Source organism: Aphelocoma coerulescens, chromosome 2, assembly GCF_041296385.1.
Source record: "Aphelocoma coerulescens isolate FSJ_1873_10779 chromosome 2, UR_Acoe_1.0, whole genome shotgun sequence".
In the NCBI taxonomy this organism is placed as follows: domain Eukaryota; kingdom Metazoa; phylum Chordata; class Aves; order Passeriformes; family Corvidae; genus Aphelocoma; species Aphelocoma coerulescens.
In genome coordinates, this window is record NC_091015.1 from 66,142,236 (window position 1) to 66,163,944 (window position 21,709).

Sequence of the window (21,709 nt, forward strand, 5' to 3'; positions counted from 1 at the left end):
CCACACTCATACTTACATTGAAAGAATTGGTGCTACACTGTCCAATGAGGCTATCAAAATTCCTATTTCACAAATACCAGCAGTGAGGAGCAGAGCCCAAGTTGGTTCTCCATTTGCTTTTCCATGACCAAATATCTATTTCAATTCAAGATTAGGGAAAGCTGTTCATTATACAATTATGAGCCATGGTACAAATCATGAACTAACTTACTTAGTTCTAACTGGAACTAAAAGTAGACATTGGTTACAAAGGAAAATCATGCAATCTATACTGTGAAAAATCAAAACTAAAATTGCAGAACACATATTTCCAATATTAAATATGCTTACTAATGTAAGCAATGACTACATAACATTAAAGTACAATTGCAGCTGTTGTTGAAATATTCTTAAATAAATTAAAAACCATATGGATAAGAAATTTATGCCCAGTAAAAAGTTAATACAGTATTTTTTGTAACACAGAAATGAGGTGTCAATTCAGTCCTTATCAACATAATAACATAAGGAGGACTTGGATAAGACTATGATCCTGCACAGAGCCCTACCCAAAACCATTTTGCATGTGGCAATTTCCTTTGTGGAGAATTCTATCCAGCTATACTGGTGACAGATAGCAAAATGCTTTGCCTGAAGTTCCAGTGGTATTTATTCTCTTCTGTATTTCTCCATTCAATTACAGAAATTAAGTCCTTATTCATTCTCCATACTGTCTTCTGTAGCTTCCTGTCCTCCATCAATTTTCCTACCATTATATTAAAATCCCCCTTTTTTCTACTCATGTTTCAAGTATTTTGGTTTTTTTTCCTCAAATATGTCATACTCTTGCTTCTATAATAATCTCCTTTCATTTCCTTGATTGTCCATGCAGTAGCCATATCACTCCAAAACTGCAAGTGCATCCTCAAGTGTCAAATCCCTCTTTAAATATACTGCTTCTCTTCAATTCCCTTTCTCTCACTTCCCAAACCACAAATCTTTTCCTTTTGATTCTTCACTCCTTTCAAGTCTAACTCTGAAGACATGTAATTATAATGTCACCCTCTCTGTACCAAATTTTTTCTTCAGGCAAAAGTAAATTTTTCTTGTTTCTCTTTCTCTATACTACCCAGCACTTACAACTTATTGCATTATAACCCCTTTGTGTTGACAAATCGAACTCCACCACTACTCAGTCCCTCCACCCTAGCATACTTAGTGTATTTACTTCCCATTACAGATACTGATACTCTTGCAAGTCTTGAGGTAAGCTTTCAAACTCCAAACTTCACCATAGAGATCACAGCTTTACTCTCCAGACACTATTATCTTTCCGAGCCTTATTTACTAATTTTTAATTCAAGTGTTGTTGTTTAGGTTTTGCAGAAGCAGCCAGCAAGAATTCTCTCATCATCTTCTGTTTGCCAGCTCCCTTACTTTGAGAAAAATCTGATTTATTTCTTCTTAAAACATGCACAGAGGTGTTGGAACAAATCTTCATGTTTGGAGTAGTGGGATAGAATTCTACTGTTATATCTTTGCTGACTTCGTTTACCTTACAAAAATGAATAAAAAGTAGGTTTATATCTCCATAATATGAGAAGTATTATGCATTTCCATAGTGAGATTAAATAACTGTTCACAAATACAAGCAGTAAACACAGCGTGGAGTCTAGAATTTCAGTTATTAGTTGCTTCTTAGTTCATTTATTTCCATTTATAGAATACTATATTCTCAGTTTGGAACCACTAACTTTCATGTGTAAGAACAAACATAATTAAATTGCACTGCACAAAAGTACTGAAGCTCAAACTTTGTCCTACAATAGCCTGATCTATTATTCTACACAAATAGAACTGAGTTCCAAATCTTTTCTTCACATTCTACAGGAACAGCAGAAATAATGCCTCATATTTTTTTGTCAAAATAGAAGTCACATTGGAAGTACTGTAACAACAAGAACAAAAGAAATCTCACTTGAATAAACGGTACAATGCCATCTCTTGCAATGGCCTGCAACAGCCGGGGTGCACCAGTGAGACTCTGGAGACCAGCGCCACATGTTGAAAAGAATGAACCAATCACAATAACCCATGGAGAAGGCCAGGCCAGTGTACCAACCACCAGATTTCCATTAACTGCTTCTCCAAACCTTAGGAAAGAACAGGGGAAACAAAAATAATTAAAACAAAACAAAAAAGAATCAGTAAGCATTAAAATAACTTTTAATATAGTTTCAACACCCACATTTCAATGTTTTTGGACAACAGCACTTTTTAACAATAAACACTATGTTACAGTACACACTATAGGATTTCCCAACCAAGCAATCTCTCTTTACCGTGCTGTTTTAAAGACAGTAAAATTGCTTCACATTAAGTGCTGCCTCTAAGCAGTTATGTAGCAATTACCAAATATCTTGGCAAACTTTTCAGAATTAACAGCAATAGCAGGAGTATGTACATATGTATCTTACAGATTCTTGTGACAGCTAGGAACTAGATGGCAGAAATCTGTTCCACTAGTAATACAAGTATACCCTGGGGCATAAGCAGGAGATTCACAAAAAGTATTAGCCCTTCCTTTTAAAAGTGTGACACTGACAGACAACAAGTAAACAGAGAAATTACTAGACACAACGATTTTGAGTTTTCCACATCTTCTGGCTGTTTTGCTACCTGATGCAATTTTTAATTTACTACAGCAAACAAGTGGGTAGAAGTCAGGAAGAGGTGCTTTCATCACAGTCCTGAGTGTCCCATCCAATACTACCGCCACTATTTTTTTTGATACTTAACTTAATGTTAATTTAGGCATGACTTGAATAAACTACAAAAATGTTATTCCTTGCTCACCCCTCCTTCGAATTGACAGTTTTGTTTTAAAAGCAAGTAAGGTTCTTGTAGTTCAATCTTACTGTTGTTAGTAAGCAGCCAAAATTTATTTTAAGGCTATCTCTACCGTATATATATATATATATATATCTCACTATTATGTTTTTCCAATGAGTTCAGGTTTTCCAAAATAAAAGGAAAAGTCTACAGAAATGAAAAAAGATAAAAACTAAGAAAAATTAAGTGCTTTTTATCTTTTCAGACCTGCTATTAAAATAGGGTCAAGAAACACAGCAATAAAGTGAATAAAATAAGTCAGTGTTCAAATTCTTGCTTATGCCCAAGTTTGGATGCATGACTACATATATTTTCAGCAGAGGGGAAACGAAAATGTAAATCACACTCCTCAAAATTATAGGACAAAACCCATAGTGTGCTTCTATATCAAGATTTATATAACTACACATTTATTCTTTGTTCAAATTCTAATGCCTGTTTTTTTAACTAAACACAGGATAGGAATAACTTGAAGAGATGTAAGAAACAGAAAAATGTACAACCTACTTTTTTCCCATTGCAGACATAACAATCATAATGAAAAAAGCCTCAAAACCCAGTTTTTAAACCAGACTAAAAATCCATACACTTTACTATTCTGATGGATTTCAGCCACATAAAAACTGGCAGCAATGTAAATGAAAGTTCATGGATTCAAGGCTCTTGCTGCTATGCAACCTGCTCTAATGATAGATAACAGCTTGGAAAATTCCCTTCCCCTCTGCCCTGTAAATTTAAAAAATGTGAGTTTATAGATATTAGCTCTGCATTAATTTCTTATTTCAGAATTCATTTACTATTTCCTAGGCAGTTTGATTTGACTTTTATATTTACTTTGAAGAAACAATTACCAGGTATTTTCACTGATGCGGCAATATAATTTTAAAGTGAAAATCACAGAATCAAAGAACGAGTAAGGTTGGAAGGGACCACAGTGGGTCACCTGATCCAACCTCTCTGCTCAAGCAGAGTTATGCCAGAGCACATTGCATGGGATTGCATCCAGATAGTTCTGTAATATCTCCAATGAGGGAGACTCCACAAGCTCTCTGGACAATCTGTTTCAGTGCTCAGTCACCCGCACAGTAAAGAAGTTCATCCTTGTATTCACGTGGAACTTCCTGTGCATCAGTTTCTGCCCATTGCTTCTTGTCCTGTTGGCTGGCATCACTGACAAGAGCCCAGGTCCATCTTCTTGGCACCCCTCCTTTACTTACTTAAATACATTGATGAGGTCCCCTCTCAGTTGTGTCTTCGTAAGGCTGAACAGGCCCAGTTCCCTCAGCCTTTCCTCGTAAGAGAGATGCTCCAATTCCTTTATCATCTTCATAGCCCTCCACTGGACCTCCAGGGACTCCATGTCTCTCATGTACTGAGGAGCCCAGAAATGGACACAGCAATCCAAATACTGCCTCACCAGGGCTGAGTAGAGGGGCAGGATCACCTCCCTCGACCTGCTGGCAATGCTCTTCCTCCTAGTGCAACCCAGGATTACACTGGTCTTCTTGGCCACAAGGGCATACTACTGGTCCAGTATAGAACCCTGGGGGACACAGGCCTCCAACTAGACTCTGCCACTGACCATGACCCTCTGGGATTTGCCAGTCAGCCACTTCTCAATCCACCTTACTCTCCACACTTCTTGAGTTTACCTATGAGGATGCTGTGAGAAACAATGTCAAAAGCCTTTCATGGAAGAAACCTGCTGCTTCTTGTATTAGTTTGATTAGAAACCAGCTTTTAACTTCCGGTTTTCCTTCTAGACTAATGAAATAAGTAGTCTCAGCATCAACTTCACCACCTTTTAAACAATACCCCACTGCCACAACCAAAAGCAAACCTGGGCCTCAGTAGAAAAGAGAACCAGACACCAGCAAGAAAACAAATGTGAAACCTGACAAAAATTTCATCTTAACCAACTTCTCCTAATGGAGAAATTGATAAAAATCTGGAGATTTTCTTCATGCTCATATCCATCACATTTATTCCCTTCATCCTTCATATTATGCCTTAAATTTGTCAGGCAATTACATGCTTGAAAATCAAGATGACTCCTGATGTACAACTGAGATTTTAAAACAAAAAATAGTCATATGTCTAGAGGAAATCATGATGGTGCACTGCAGTCTTATAAAGTCCCCTTGTCACATAACTCCCAAATTTTTTAATTGGTCTTCAAAAGCCTATTACTTCTCCCAAAGTAATATCCCCTTATCCCCATGCATCAGTTCTGCAAATACTAATTATGAGTTTCTTTGTCAAGGACATTTTATTAGGCTGGTTCAACTTCAAACATTTATCTTAGGTTCTGCTTCTGCTTCTTGAAGGCATACAGTCTGGTAACCTGACCAGTTTTTGCAGCCATCTCAGTTTAACAGACAAGCTTTCCCTCCAGTTTTAACCTAAGCAAAATAAATATATACCATATGCATATTTCACAGAAGAGCCATTAATAAGTCCTATTAATGTAACTTATGATTATACTCCCTGTAATATTAGAAGTTGAATACGACTTACTTATCTCTTAATATCACACCTTCTATACAGGCACCAAACAACACTATACAGGAGAGATCTGTTACTGAGACTGAAGGAAGATTACTCTCTAAAAAAATCACATAGAAAAAACCCCACCACTTTTCACCTAGGTATGAAATGAAAACATCCACAACAATGAAAGTATGTGTGTGCATTTCCTGGTTGCTTTTTGTTTGTTTTTTTTCGTTCTTCCATGCTACAATTTTTTAGTTTATGTTCTTCATGACTGTATTCGACTCATAGCGATTTGTGAAGTATTGGAAGTAGCCAGTTCATATATCATGCAACAGAACAGGTATTTTCTCATACAAATAAGCAAGTACTTGTGTACATTAGGTTTTTGAAGGACCGACAATTTCAATTGCTGGTTGTTTGGTTTAAGATCTGGTTATACTGAGTATAACAACCACCTGCCAACTGAAACATAATGCTAAAAACTGTTGGATCGCTTGACTAAAACCATCAATTATATATTGGAATTTGAAGCACTAGTAGAATATAGAATACATATATTTGTTAATAAATTTTGACATATTTTAATAATATTTATAAATAATACTGATATTTTAGACAAATATAAAATATTTCTTTTCAGTTTAGATTTCATTCATTTTATACTCAGGGAACTCTAACGACTTTCCGGTAAAAATTCTGTTGCACCTACAAAATGTAGACTAGAAAAAAGGATACAAATAAAAGATGTAGTTGAAATAGCCAAAATCGTTCCAGTAGGAATAGATTTCTGAGCATCCTTTAGATCTCCAGATCTGTTTGAACCTGCCATAATACCTTAAAAAGAGACAAAATTTATGTCATAAAAACAATTAGCAATAACTCCCTGTTACTAACTAATAGAATATGAACATCTAATTTTAAGCCAAATTTAACTCAGGGATTACCAATGGAGCAGGCTACAAAAGTATAATATAATCCTTCACAAATAGTCAATTTATAGCTTCATTTTATTCAGAAATCTGTGTTACTACCCACTTGAATAAGCAAATCCTATAAAGGTTAGTAAAAAGACAGATTAAAAAAAAATATTTTTCAAGCATAACCTCAGAATAATTCTTGAAATGAAGGAGTAGCAAAATACTGGGGATGGATGTTATAAATTAATAGGGATTTAGCAATTTTAGCCAGTGTGACCTAAGGCACTGACTTTCTACTAAACAGACCATCAAAATAGCATATGCAAGCAAATCAATAAACTAACAAAAAAAAGCTTAGAAGCAAAAAAGAAAAGAGCAGGCAAGAAAAAGAATGGTTAGAAAAATCACATGTACACATGTATGTGAATCTAAAAAGAGAACAGAAGTACTTTGTAGAACATACTGTCATAGGAGGGAACGAAACCCATACAATAACTATTTCTGCCATCTCTCCTAGAACTGACCTGACCACTGGAAGCAAAAACATAGAAGCTAATGTCAAGATGCTCCAGTGCAAAAACACTGTCAAACTCCATGGAATGAAACATTAACCATGGGTTCAGATATGATGAAATGTTGGTAAGCATCTGAAGTAAAGAAATGGGAGCAGTGGGGTTCAAACAATGAATACAAAGGGACACTTCCACTTGATAATACTAGCAAACAGTGCTGCAGCTTCTTATTGGAGTTCTGTTCTGTTACTTGATATTACTTCAGCTGGGACTTGAGAAGAAAAACATGTCTGGCTGTTTCAGTCAAGCGTGAGCTGAGGAAAATGAAATACAACTAGTTTAAGCTTGACAAAAAAGTCTACACAGTTAGTGTAGCAAAAAAATATTGGACATTTAAACAAAGCCCAGGCAGTTAACCAGGCAGCTTGAATACCTGCAGAATCATTTGAATATTAAACTGTTCTCATGCCTTTGAAGATTAAAGTATTATAAAGGTATGCATCTTATTTTGAATAAGCATTTAGTAACCCATAAGGATTTTGCCTTCTTTTCAGACATAGAAATGGCCCTTAAACAGATTTCCTGTTTAAGTCCTATAACCTCCAAAAGTCATCAGCCATGACCCATGTCTCCCTAGCACCAGAAGGTTTTAGGTATATAAACTTGGACACAGAAACTAGCAACGGAATGAGTCACCAATAAGATTGGTGAAAATGAAAAATTTTCACATGAAATTTTTTTTTCCAGGTATAAGTACACATTCTCAGGCAAGAAAAATAATTGTATCTACCTGTCACAGATGGGAAATAAATCCCTACAAGCATTGTGAAGTAGGTCATGATGTCTGTAAAAACATAAGGAAGTCCACCCATTTTTGACTCTTCTGATCCAGCAACTGATGGCTGATCTTTTTTCTCAACTATTGATCCTTTTTCTGAATAGGCACTCCAGAGATTATCTACAAGGTCGAGGAAAAAACAAAAATCAGTGTCATCTCTCTGTTTCAGGATATCGACTAGTGAGAATGCAATAATCCTAGGAATCAGATGCCTTTTTCTTACACAAAAATCATTACATTTCCCAGTATGATTAATACCAATAGTAACTGGTGGGCATTCCAGTCCATGCCAGTAAAAATGCAGTAGTGTGAGATGCGTCCTGCAAAATTTTCTCCTCCTTTAAAGGAAAATATAGAATTAAATTCTAATATATTTGTAGAACATACATTTCCATTGCGCAGGCACACAGATGTACTATTGTGAAAAAATAAGGAAACTTACTTCCAGGTTCCAGGAATCTCAGTATATACTAATACTTCTTGTTCTTGTGTTTTGAGGAGCAATATGAAAAAGAAATCCTACTTAACAGTAACTTGAGTTCTTTGAGACCTGCTGTACAGAATAATCCTGGATAACAGTTCAGGATTCAGCTGTTCATGGCTAAAGATTTCCACATGTTGACAAAAGCAGGGTAACCAGACTTCAGAAGATCACTGATAAGCAAAAAAACCCCCAGCAGAATATGGCTCAAATTCCCCAGCAAACTAAGCATATTTGTTTGAAGACTGATAGGTCAAAAAGCCAGAAACTTTTGAGAGCTTACATTTATGGAAACACTGGTTCTGTACCTTGATAAGATTGTGAGAACAGCCCACACTGATTCTTATTTGAAAATGAGATAAGTTGTCCTATCATATGTGAGGAAACAAAGTGGATACTCTCCTGCCCTGTCAAGAAGGCAAAGGATTTTACAGGAAATAAACAATTCCCATGGACTGCCAGCATGATCAAATAGCCAATTTTCAGACATCCTGAATAACTTTAGGGAATTCAAGTACAATATTTTAAGTTTTTATAATAGCAAGAAGTAACCTTGAGTAAAATAGAAGATGGACTTTGAACCATTAGTGGCCAAAGATAGGGTACTCATACCCAGATTTTTAACAAAAATCTTACAATCGGTAAGCATATACGGAAGTGTGCATGAGAAGCAGAAGAGAAAGCAGATCAAAGATTAAAAGTAAGTATCATTTGGTAAAGAATGCTATGTGTATTCAATCAAATGAAGAAGAGTAACAGACTGATCTAGAGATAAAACTGAAGCCTAAGAAGAGTTAATGAAACAAGAGAATTTTAAATTTCAGGAATTTGAGAAGTGACGTAAAATAAGACTAGATCTCCAAATTAGCATCTACCTACCCCCTGTGAAACATAAGAAGAAAGTCCAAAATTAGTTTGTAACTGCCAATCAAGAGCACTTAATCTCTTAATGAGCACTCAACAGCTTGTGTCCTTTATTCAGCATGACATATGGAGTGACAGTGACTTGAGCACTGCGATGCATACAACTTAATTGTGGAACTGTGCATGCCAGCACAAGTGGATAAAATTGGCTTAGATATTTTGTTAAATAGAAATCACTTTCCTATTTCACAGCATGTCACACAGAGCTTTCCTATGCTCATTTTCCCAAAAGTGATAATTCAAGTGGACTTGAAAGTTGGGGTGAGAAAAAAGAATAACTTTCCAGAAAAGTCCAGACATTTGTCCCTTCTAGGACCATTCCTTGATTGCGAAGGCTCCTCTAGCAACATTGAGGATACATACACAAGAACTGGTACAATGTATCAGACCAACATGCTACCATGAAGCAGAACAACGTTGATTAAACCTAGTTGCAGAATTGTATCATTTTTGTTAGAGTTACAGGAGTATTTAGTCAGTCACTCGCAGAATGATTTGTTATTGTTAGGACAACATTCACAGAAGGTATATAAGAGATGAATACTTATTGTATATGAGTGCCCAATAAATGGTGTGGACTTATCACACTTCCTAAGACATGCAGTCACGGCATCTGAATACTCCCAGCCACAGCTCAAGAAACTTTAATTTGCAAAGCCTGCAGCTCCAAAGTCTTCACACAATGTAGAACATATATCAACTGGAAGAAAACTCTCCTTGAGAAATCTGTGCCACTTGAGCTCAAGCGAACACTAGGTATCAGAATGTGTGCTCACACTCAGCAAGTAGAACACCTAGTTTTAGCATTTGGTGTAATTAGGTTAGTGAAATTGTTACAAAGTAGTTCTTGTTCAGAGAAATGTTAATCAGCGAACGGGAGCAGAGCACGCACTTCCAAAAGCAGGGAAAGCAGTACTCAGCCCAAAATCTCCAAGAACACTGAAAGACCTGAGGTTGAGGCGAAATAATATTGATACCCAAGGACAAACAGAAAGCCATTTCTTTCATTTAAAAGTGTTTCAGGGAGACGTAGAAATTAAAGACTCATGAGTAGCACCTGCACAGGAACAGTCAACAGCAACAATAGCAGTTGATAGAGGCAATAAACATAGGAATTATCTTTGGGTTCTGACAAAACATAGTAGTTATTCACAGTTTTTCTTGAGTTTTGAAAAACTGGGGAAGCCTCAACTCAGTTTTTGTAAAAGAAAACTGTCAGAACTATTCCAATTCTTTGAGGGAAACATAAATTAAGGCAATCCACTTAGATCAGTCCATCTGTATTTCCCATGTTTTTAAAATATTGCTCACCCAAGGAATCTATAGCAGACATTGGATAAGAGGAAATGTCCTCACATGGATAAAAAAAAAACAGTTCAAAGACAGAAAGTAACAGGTAAAAGTAATGAATAAAATATCCATTCCTCCAAGATGTCTCTTGAGTTCATTTAGTCCATGACTGTGGGTTCTATCTGTCCTAGGTGTCTTCCAGGGCAGGAGGGCTGGTTGCAAGCTGCATCAGGAGCTCACGACTGGTGTATCTATAGTAGTCCATACTTATTGTCCGTGGTTAAGTCCACTTCTCAATCACAGGCCCATCAGTATCTTGCATCTCTTTCCTGATGACCTAAGATACCATGGGCCCACTGAGCCAGAAATAATTCAGCCTATGTTGCCAGTCCACATCCACCTGAGAGACTTCATTCTTGGCTGCCCAATGCACTTGTCTGTTGTTGCGATGTTGTTTGATAGCATGACTTTGGGGTGTGTATGCATCTACACAGCATGCTTTTACAGCCACCTTCTCTACCCAGGCAGCGATGTCTTAGCACAATTCAGCAGACCCGGTGGCTTTGCCTCTGTGCTGCCAGTAGGTCATTTTCTATAGTTCTAGCCACTGCTACAGAGCATTTACTTAAAGCCAGCTGGATGGCATTCAGCTCCACAACCTGATTTGATCCACCTTGTCCCTCAATAGCTTCTGTGACTCAGCACATAGGACTCCATGGAGCAGCTTTCCATTTTCCATGTATTCCTACAATATGACAGGGACTATCAGTAAAGAGAACATAACACCTTTCATTTTCCAGTAGCTGATTATATGGTGGGGCCTCCTCAGCAGGTGTCATCTTTTCCTCCTCTGATGTTAGTATGAAATTTTCAACTTTGGACTAGTTTGTGATGACTTCCAAGATCCCTGTGTAATTGGGGTTTCCTCTTCAAGCTTGCTGTGTGGTCAGCGTGACCCACTTACTCCATGTAACGTCAGTGGCATGATGTATGGAAAGGATTCTCCCTTTGAATATCTAGTCCAGCACTGGCATTCAGGATGCCAGGAGGAGCTGTACTTTAGTGCCAATCACTTCTGAAGAAGCTTGAATCCCTTTATAATATCCAGTTATAATGCCAGTAGCCCTTTTTCAGATGATCTTCATGTTGTTGGAGTCAGATATCTGCCTGAAGCACTGTTTGTTCTCCTTTCATTGACATCAGTGCCAATGAGTTGGCATACAATGATGGCATACACTGTACAAATTTCTGCCATGTGGATTGTGTACAATGAGCCTCATCTGGATCTACAGGGGACTGTTTGTTATTTGAATCCCTATGGATTACCTTCAGCACAGCTAATTCTCTCAGGTACTGGATACCTTTCTCCATGGTGGTCCACCTGCTTGGGCGCAGTGCTAGGTCATCCTTGTGAAAATACCTTTCCTTCATGCTTGACAGCAGTTGCCTCCAGAGGCTGCGTTTCTGTCTTCTTCCCAATCCCCTTGCCAGTGCTGGCATCCCAAGTCTGGGATCCCAGTTGCTTGGCTTCACTACCATGTAGTTGCACATCAGCAGCAATATCCCAGCATCAGAGCAGCTAAGTCACTAGGGGCTCACCCAACTGGTGGCTGAAATTTTTTTTGCAGCTCTCACAGCTCACCTGGAGATAGGGATTGGGTGATTATCTCTGGTCCTGCCTGTTCCTCCTCTTGTGAGGGCCTGCCTTCCTCTTCATACCTCACTAAGTGAACTGATTTTGTCTTGGATTTCTTTTTCTATATAGGGGCAACTGCTACTGGCACAGGTTGTTCCTCTGGTTCAGCTGCAGTTTGAGTGGCTACAGTGCCTGTCAGTCTGCTTTCCTCCTCTTCCCCCTGAGACTGCTTTCTAGTATCAAGGAATGCACAGTAAATAGTAGCCAGGGCCCAGCACGCTGCAAAACTTCACACCTCCCTGGAATTGCTGCAGCATTTTTCCTTCAAGTATTCTGTCACTTTACCAGGGTCCTGTAGTTGTTCAGGAGTGACGTTCCAAACCATTGGAGCACAATAATCCTTCAAAAGCTGGCCCATTTTCTCCCACCTTCCATGTCACTCATGACCCTTGGGGCAGATCTCTGAATAACGTCCCTAGAAAACTCCTTCACTCTAAACATGGTGTAGACTGAGGACACATGGCAGGCTTACCACCAAAAATATTATTTCCTTAACATCTAAACAGAATTCAGATTCTCAAAATGTAACAGGCTGAAGGGCGTGGAAAAGGCCAGGAAAAGGGGGTGAAAAGCTGGGGAAAATCATCCTCCCCTGATCTCCCCACAGAGGGTGTATGATTAATAAACATGCAAAGGTAGTGCTCAAGGTTAAGAGTCGGAGAGCAACATTCAAGATACATCCCAAATGACCCTTGACGTTATCATGTCATAAATTGACATCCCAGGGTACATCAGCAAAGAAATCCTGATCCCTCTTGCTACTCTGAAAAATATCATGAGGAGTGCACACAGGAATATATACAGGCTTAGGTAAGACTCCCACATAAACTGACCATGCAACACTGTGACCAGTGGCTCTATACCTAAAATAAAAAATGCCTGGATCAAATTTGTTTCCAACCCGCTCTGGGCAGTCTGTTGTTATCTCAACCCATTGTGCCTTACCTCAGATACCAAATAAAGACTTCTGTGGTTTAGGAATAGTACTCCCCAGTTAAGTGTTCCCACTAACACACTCCAAACCATGCTGCCACTCGCTCACTTTTCCTCTTCCCCTGTGGCTGGTTGGAGAGGAGAATTGGAGGCACAAAAGGTAAAGATAAGAGGTTAAGAACAAGATACTGGATACAGCAACAATGTTAATAACAAAAAGCATACGAAAGAGAGAATGATGCACATGCAAAAATGCTCACCATGGAGCTCCACCTGATTGCAGCCATGCCACCACAACTGTTACAGTGGGGATACTGTAACACGCCTATATCAAACCAGGAGTCCTGTGGAAAAGAAATATATATAGACGGATTCTTGATAGATGTTTCAGAGAGATGTTTATTTCCCCAGCCGCATGGCCGGGCTCTGCCGAGGAACTGTTACAGTCACGGGACCAAGGGTCCTTGCCCGCGCAGGAAACACAAACCAACCAATGGGGAACGAGGCTGACCAGGGGCAGGGAACCCCCGTGTCTCCCCTTAGGGCTACATGGCGGGGGGAGGAGACCCCGACACACAACCACTCCCTTTGCCTTGGAACTGGTGCCACCCAACCACTCCCTCCACCTTGGAATCAGCACCATGTTTATTTGACCAGAAGGAACCCCTTCTCTTGGGAAAATACTCCCCCTTGCTTCCAGCAATGGCATGAAGTGGTGTAGAATAACCGCTGGAACCAAGACACCCAGGTCTTTTGCCAAGACACCTAGGATATTCCTCTTTTGCCTCAGCAAAATCTGGGAGGGTTGAAACTTTTGAATTATAAACAAAAGCAAAATCTGTAAATGAAAACTAGGAGTTCTTGATTAAATGTCTTGTTTTCCCTTACAGATACTGTACGAGAAACAACTGCAGCTCAACAAGCACTTTTGGTGGCTAAAAACATTGACTTATTTCCAACAAATCAAGAACGTTTTACTGAAGGAAATACAGATGTGTGGTGGATTGTTCATGATGGTGGTATGCTGATGTTGCTGCCTTTTCTCCTTCGACAGCACAAGGCAAGGACAACAGAAAATGGCTGGGATTTAGTTTTCTAGCACTGAATGGTTCTAAGCATATCTAATTCAATACTCCTTCACGTTGTTCAAATTATGCATGGTAGTAGCAATCACCGTGTTACAAACTGTTATAATGTATCTTTTTGGTAGGTTTGGAGAAAATGTAAAATGCGTATCTTCACCGTCGCTCAAATGGATGATAATAGTATTCAAATGAAGAAGGATCTTCAGATGTTCTTATACCATCTTAGACTGAATGCTCAAGTGGAAGTTGTTGAAATGGTTTGTTACTAAATATTTTTAAGGTGATACTGGGACTAAACTTGGGAAAACAGATTTAGCTTTTTTCAAATAAAGAGACATTAGCCCAAATACAGAAATTGAAAGATTCCAGACCCACAGAGAACAAGAAGATAAGCATCGTTGTCTTACCGTGTTACAATGCTAGTGTACATGGTGGTGAGTTTAATGGGTTTGTCAAGCAGAGTTTGAGATGTTTGATGTGTTAATTCTTACTTTATTTATGAGGACTAGTCCATAGAGCTGGTTCATTCAGGAAGGAAAAAGCTTGACTTTTTAGCAAGCAGTGAAATGGAAGGCTGAATGTGCTTAATCTAATAAGCTATGACAGATGGTATGGGACAGGATGAACTTGTCCATGTCTCTAACTGCTGGAAGAATACCTCTCTGGAATAAGGAATTCCTAGTCTCAAATGAGAGTTGTTTTTGGCATCACCAGCCTCAGCCAGCACTGAACAGCAAGACAGTATAGCTACAGTTTCACAAGTCAAGGTAGTGACAAAATGAATTTTGTAACTTTTTTCCTTTTCTAAATGTGGGTCATAAACTGTTTAAGAGGAAAGGACTAAAGCTATACTCTGTCTAGGTCCACTTTTTTTGGAAACTAAGGATGTAATTTCCAGCACTAAAAGGTGACTAGCATAATGCCCAAAGTAAGGCGCATGGAAAAAAAAAACCAACCAAAACTTCTGCTCATTCTGAAGTGGGATGAAGATGAGTAAACTGGTTCAAAACTTCTACCACCACTAGTTTCTAGAATCACCAGAACTTATTAAAAAGATTTATCATGCTAATCAATCATAAAACAATTTTAGGAATTGTTTTAATTACTTAGGAAAAATTTACATGTGAAAGATTTACTATTCTTTGCTTAGACTACTAAATATGAAAGTCTAAAAAGCTGTGGCATGTACAGTTGAATGAACACAGAGTGCCATAAAAAGGCTCAGCCTTGGTTGGATTTTGAGCAGAAGACAGTATAGAAAGTTGTGCTGGTTTCAGCTGGGGTAGAGTTAATTTTTTTCATGGTGGCTGGTATGGGGCTGTGTTTTGGATTTGTTCTTGATTAAATGTCAGGGTTGGTAATATAGAGATGTTTTTGTTATTGTTGAGCAGGGATTACACAGAGCCAAGATCTTTTCTTCTTTTTGTACTGCCACACTGACAAGGAAGTTAGGGGAGGTTGGGAGGAGACACTGTTGGGACAGATGATCCAAACTGACTAAAGGGATATTCCAGACCATATGACATCATGCTCAATATATAAGGTGGGGAGAAGAGGGAGGAAGGGGGGAATGTTTGCAGTGATGCAGTTTGTCTTCCCAAGTAACCATTATGCATGATGGGGACCTGCCCATGGGAAGCATTGAATTAATTCCTTGTTTTGCTTTGCTTGTGTGCACAGTTTTTGCTTTTCCTATTAAACTGTCTTTATCTCAACTAATGAGTTCTCTAGCTTTTATCCCTCTGATTCTCTCCCAAATCCACTTGTGAGGGAGTGAGTGAGAGTCTGCATGAGCCTTGGTTGCTGGCTAGTGTTAAACCACTACAGAAATACAATTTATTCTTTTCTGCTGTGGGTAATATTTAATTCTGGGAATCTTCCAGAGGATAAGAGATACCTTACAAGTCAGTGACAACACAGGTGACTGCTGTAGATTTTTGTGTTGCATTTTAGTTTTGAGCCAATGTGAGAATATATTTCAGAATTTTTTCCTAATGGCTTCTGTTTATGGACATTTCTCACTGATGCAAGGATAATGTGTTATTTGTGCCTCTGGACAGTTTTTAAGCAAACAAGTGTACACACATGCTTAGGTGGAGGCAATGCAGGCCCAGTTTAAATAACTGCTTTCAACTCTCACTTCGGCAGCCTAGTTGGAACAGAATAGTGGAAAGTCTGTTCCAAGTACCTAAAATTTAGATAAAACAACAATAGTATTGTTACAGTAGGATAGGTCACTGTATGAAATTGCTGTTCGAAGATTAAGTTTTAAGAATGAGGACAGAAGTGATTGATAAATTATATGCTTAGGATTACTCTATTGCCATGAAAACATCCAGGACCACTGAATGAATACAGGTATGAGATACACTGTCTAAATGTTGTTCTTCCAAGTAGTACTTTTCTTCTGGTGTTTCTAATGCCAATTTATTTTGCAGTTTGAAAATGATATTTCTGCGTTCACGTATGAGAAGACACTTATGATGGAACAGCGATCTCAGATGCTAAAACAGATGCAGCTATCAAAGAATGAGAGGGAAAGGGAGGTAGGAACTTTGACTTGACAAGATGTTCTGTGAAAAATCTGAAAGTACTATCTTTGGGCTGTGGCTTCTTATCAGTTTCTAACTAGTTAAGAACTTTCGTAACTGCATTCTGTGTTTCTCTACAACCAGTTTTACTTGTGTGCCAGTTTGGACAAATTTGGAAATATATCCTCTGAGAGAAGGCAGGTTACAACCACCCCTCCCCCCACCAGGCTCAGGAAAAAACTAATTTTCCTCGAAGAAAGTGAAAGAGATAAAAACTATTTATTTAACAAACACACCAGAGAGGATAATAATGCTAAATAGTAAAACCTCTTACTGTGGAGAAAAAAACCTGGGAAAATTTCAGAGTCCTTCCATAGGTAGACTCTCTCTTCCTCCTCAAAGCTGGGACAGGGTGGGGCCCCCTCCTCTAGGGCCTCCACTTCTGTGGAAAAGGTCCCGATGTGTTCTGATGTTGAAACAGTCCAAAAAAGAAGGGGAAAAAAAACCAAAGTCCCAGGAAAGCAAAGTTCAACTCTCTGTCTCTCTTTCTGGAGAAAAAGTAGCTGAAAACTGGCTGAAAACTGGCTCTGAAAGCAAGCAGAGTGCTTCCCTCCACTCTCCCTCTGCTGCCGCAGCTGAACACAGAGAACTGTCTCTATCTCTGCGTCCTTGAAACAAACTGTAAACTGCTTTGAAGAGTTTGCTCATTTTTTTTTTCTCTTCCCCCTCTCAGGCTCAGTTTAAAGGCATAGAAAGGCACGAAATTATTTTCTGGGCATAGGGCAGAGATATGGGATACAACATCATAAAGTCACCCCAAGACAACTTTCAAGGTTAAAGTTACGTGGGAAAAGAAATAATTTTTTATTTAAACAGATTTGAAGAGTTTTCCGGTTCTTGTTGAGTGCAAGTGTTAATTAGCAAAACATTTGAGCATCAGTGTGGAATATATTCACAGCCTTTCCAAACTTGGCATCAGTAGATAAGATTCATGATTATACAACTGGACTGATTAGCTTTGATTGTGATTTGGTTTTAGGATTATAGAATAATTTAGATTGAAAAAGACCTTTAACCTAACACTGCCACATCCACCACTAAACCATGTCCCTAAGTGCCATATCTACATGTTGTTTAAATACCTCCAGTACCTCAACTTCAGCCACCTCCCAGGACAGCCCATTCAAATGCTTGATAACCCTATCCGTGAAGAAATTTTTCCTAATGTTCTATCTAAACTTCCTCTGGTACTACTTAAGGCCATTTCCTCTTGTCCTGTTACTTATTACTGGGGAAAAGAGACCAATCCCCACCTCACTACAACTGTCTTCCAGGTAGTTGAATAGAATGAGAAAGACCTTCCTGAGCCTCCTTTTCTCCATGTTAGAGAAGCCTACCTCCCTCAGCCACTCCTCATATAACTTACAAATACACCATATTACACAATATAATACAAATCTGTTCAAATCGCACTGAATATTTTTTTTAGTTTCTGCATTATTTTGAATGTTTTATGAATCAACTGATTTCTTTCTGGAAGGAAACTTAGGCCAACAAACTATAATCCTGTAGTATCAATATGGAAATGCTGTTTTTGCTGCTCCCCTATCCTTACTATTTTGCATATTTAGTAACAAGCTTCGTTCAGCTGTAATTTTATGAATATTTGTAACTTATAAGTCCTTTCCTTTTGGCTTGTGCTTCTACCCCCTCATATATTCTGCTAACTCTTTCAGTATTATCAAGATTTTTTAGTGATGTAGAAGGTAGTGAATTCTCTGGCTTTGCCATCACAAAAATTATTTCCATCCCACGGCAAATAAGAGAACTCTACTGTGTTTAATTGCTCATTTGTAAAACAGCTAGATTGTTTTTCTTGTGGCTTTTCTTTTTTGATGTTAATCGTACAAGTCCAAGCAGTTTGGGGTTTTAATGGTTTTTTTCCTTTTATTTCTCCTCTTCTCTCTATTCATTTTTCCACCTCACAGGATTTTTTAAAGATTCCTAAAGATGCCTGCTATTATTACAATGATGTGATACTGTAAATCCTCTTTCTTATCCATGTCATGGTAGTTTTCTTTCAATTTGAGCCTGCCTAACATATTTTCAGTAACAAACCAAACTTTTCTGTACATCCTATTCAGTCTTACTGTTTCTTTATTGAACAGTAGTATCTTTCAAGTGGAGTTTGAGTGATTTATCTATTGGAGATTCTGAAGGATTTAACTTCCACATGAATAATGCTCTGTAGTCTATGGCACATCAACTGCGGAGGAGATGAAAGAATTTCTCCTCAGCTCTGAGCTGGTTGGAATCTGGACTATACTTCAGAGTTGTTTGCTTGGAAGTTTTTATTTCTTTCTATTCCCTCCATATAATTTTCTTTATTACTCACTTTTATCTGAACTTTACCATCACCGTTATAGCTTCAGTTTCTTCCTTCTTATCAAGCAGGGTAAAACCTGAGTGTATTAGTTTAAAAAAACAGTCTAGTTTTTTGTGGGCAGGAGAAAGCTGCTCAAAGCTTCTACTATGTCTGGCACAGAGCCAAGCGCTGAAGGCTCTGACAATGGGCAGGTGCTGTGACCAGCACTGGGAATGCCCGTGCAGCTGGGGTGGCATGGCCAAAAATGTGCAGCCAGAGCCCTCCTGGGGCCAGGGGAGGCTGCACGGCTGGGGCCCTCCCAAGGCCGAAGCCCTCCTGAGGGCAGGAGCAACGTGCCCAGGGCCACCCATGTGGTGCCGGCAGGGACCACGTGGCCAACGACAAAAACATGGCAAACAATTCCCCGACATGGAACACAGTCGAGATCAACCTTTTTGGCATAGCGAAGCTCAATAAGAACTTTTCAATTGATAAAACTTGAGAACAATACTACCTATGGACAAAAATTTTCTTCTGAGTCAGAGAAGAGGAAAAGTGAGGACATGTGAGGAGAACCAACATGGCAGCACCGAGGTCAGTGAAAGGAGGGAGGAGAAGGAAGTGCTTCGGGCATAGGAGCTGAGATTCTTCTGCAAGCTGTGGTGAGGACTATGATACAACAAATTATTTCCCTGTAATTCATGAAGTGCATGGGGGGGGATGCAGAGATCCACGCTCAGCCCATGAGGAAAAGTGCTCATGCTGGAGCACGTGGATGCTGAAAAGCTGTAATCTAGTGAGGAACTCGAAGAGAGAGAGAAGACCCTTTCTTCCAGAGATAGAGAGCCCTTGCTTCCAAACTAGAACAGCTTATCCTTAAAAGACTAAACCCCATGAACTAAAATGACCCACGATGTGCAGCATTGGGAAGACTGCACCGTTCGTGGGAGGGAGCCATGTTACAACAGGTCGGATGGGCTGCTATTCGTGAATGTTAAAACCATGCTGGAGAAGTTCACAGAGAACTATCCCCATGGGAAGGATCCCACGGCACAGCAGAAGAAGGAAACTCCTTTCCTTAAGCGTACTGAAGGAAGATTTTTAGGAAGTGACAAAGACTGACCAAAACCCCATGTTTTTGTCTCCTTGCACAGTCAGTGTGAAAGAGGGAGGGATTGGGAAGGAAAGGTGTTTTAAAGGTTTATTTTAGTTCTCATTACTTTTTACTTTTAATTCTGTTAACAATAAGTCTTCTTTATACTGTTTGAGTTTTGAACCTGTTTTGCCTTAGTTTTTCCCCTAATCCTTATCTCACTCATGAAGTTTTTGTTTTAATTTCCCCTCCTCTGCTCAGCTATAGCAGAGGAAAATAAGTGGATAGTTTTTTGTGAGTGCCTGGCTTCTAGTCAGTGTCAAAACCCCAACAATTTTGGTGGAGACATTCAAAATATCACTGAATTTATTTCAGGGTCTGAAGTAAAACCCTTGATAATTCCAAGAACCCCTAGTATTTACTGACTTGTCCAAGATTAAAAGTCATACCTATGTATTGTTTCTGATCAGGATATCTAAATCTACCTTGTTCTTTTGTATTTTCATAAGAAAATGTGGATAATTTTTGTCCTCTGGAGCTACAAGATGAGTAGATGTACTCAGTGTACATCAGATGTACTCAGGCCCATTCTTACTCTGATCATCTTTCCTTAAATGAGCTGAGCCATTCTTTTCATGTTTTTGCTGACCTCCAAAACATTTCATTTATTAGTATCTCTAGTTCAAATTAGCATTGCTTTTCTTTTTATTGTCTGTCTCCAGGCATTCAAATATAACCTGGTATTCCAGCTTTGAATGGTGAGTGTAATTTGGTTTCCTGTTACCACAAAGATTAGTACTTTAACCTCACTTTAACCTGAAGTGGATGCCTTCAAATGAAGCCAAGACCTTCTCAAAGAGGTGCATTTGGTTTTGTACAGTGTTCTTTTGCTGTTTCATAGGCCTGCTTTTGTCCCTGAGCAATCACCCTCACCCTTCCTTCTTCTGTCACTTTTTAAAAATAGAACTGATTTGATCTTGCCCTCTGGGTTTTCTTGTAGAACAGGGCATCGAGGACTCATCAGATTTTTGTTTACTTTCTTGGAAAACTTGGTCAAATTGCTTCTGTTTGGGTGTAAATATAACATGTGCCTGCAAAGCATAAGATAGGCAACTTAAGTTTAGCTGGCAAACATTTATTTATTTGACTTTGTCAATAGCGCTACTGTTGGGGTTCCTCCCCCCTGCCATGGGGTCCTGGGAGAGGGGACCCTGGGGTAGAGGCATGGCCTAGGCATGGGGTCTCCTGGTCACATGTACCCTAATCCTGTTCCCCGTTGGTTATTTTGTGTTCCCCTGCCCAGGGAGGACCCTGGTTGTCCTGTGATTGCTCAGCTCTTCGGCAGTCCCCCGGCCATGTGGCTGGAGAATAAAGATCTCTGAAACTTCTATCAAGAATCGCTCCCTATTTCTTTCCACGGGCCTCGCTGTCTAATGCATGTTGCAGGAGACCCCATTGCAACATGCTACAAAGGGAAAGGAAAATGTAGAGCCTCGCTCACTTTCTTGCTTCCCTTTTTGGTGGTTTTTGGCTTTTTTCTCTGGTTAACCCTCAGTAATGACTCTTGGGCCAGGCAGTGGTAATGGGACCTGTGAGAAGGTAATAATCCTTTCCCCACCAAATTGTGTTGGGTTGTGCTGTTAGGTAACATTGGCAGAAATTTGGGTGCATGCATGTGAG

General features: G+C 39.1%; 1 protein-coding gene across 1 annotated transcript in view; it reads right to left on the reverse strand.

Annotated features, from left to right (window-relative positions):
- The window catches only part of LOC138105158 (solute carrier family 12 member 7-like), a 54,195-nt gene that overhangs the window by 3,259 nt on the left and 29,227 nt on the right, over positions 1 to 21,709 (reverse strand). The window contains exons 4-8 of the mRNA XM_069004838.1: positions 7,584 to 7,751; positions 6,100 to 6,198; positions 5,389 to 5,446; positions 1,958 to 2,132; positions 17 to 135 (exon numbers count right to left, since the gene is read on the reverse strand). Coding sequence (XP_068860939.1) covers positions 17 to 135; positions 1,958 to 2,132; positions 5,389 to 5,446; positions 6,100 to 6,198; positions 7,584 to 7,751 — 619 coding nt within the window. The remainder of the gene's footprint in view (positions 1 to 16; positions 136 to 1,957; positions 2,133 to 5,388; positions 5,447 to 6,099; positions 6,199 to 7,583; positions 7,752 to 21,709) is intronic.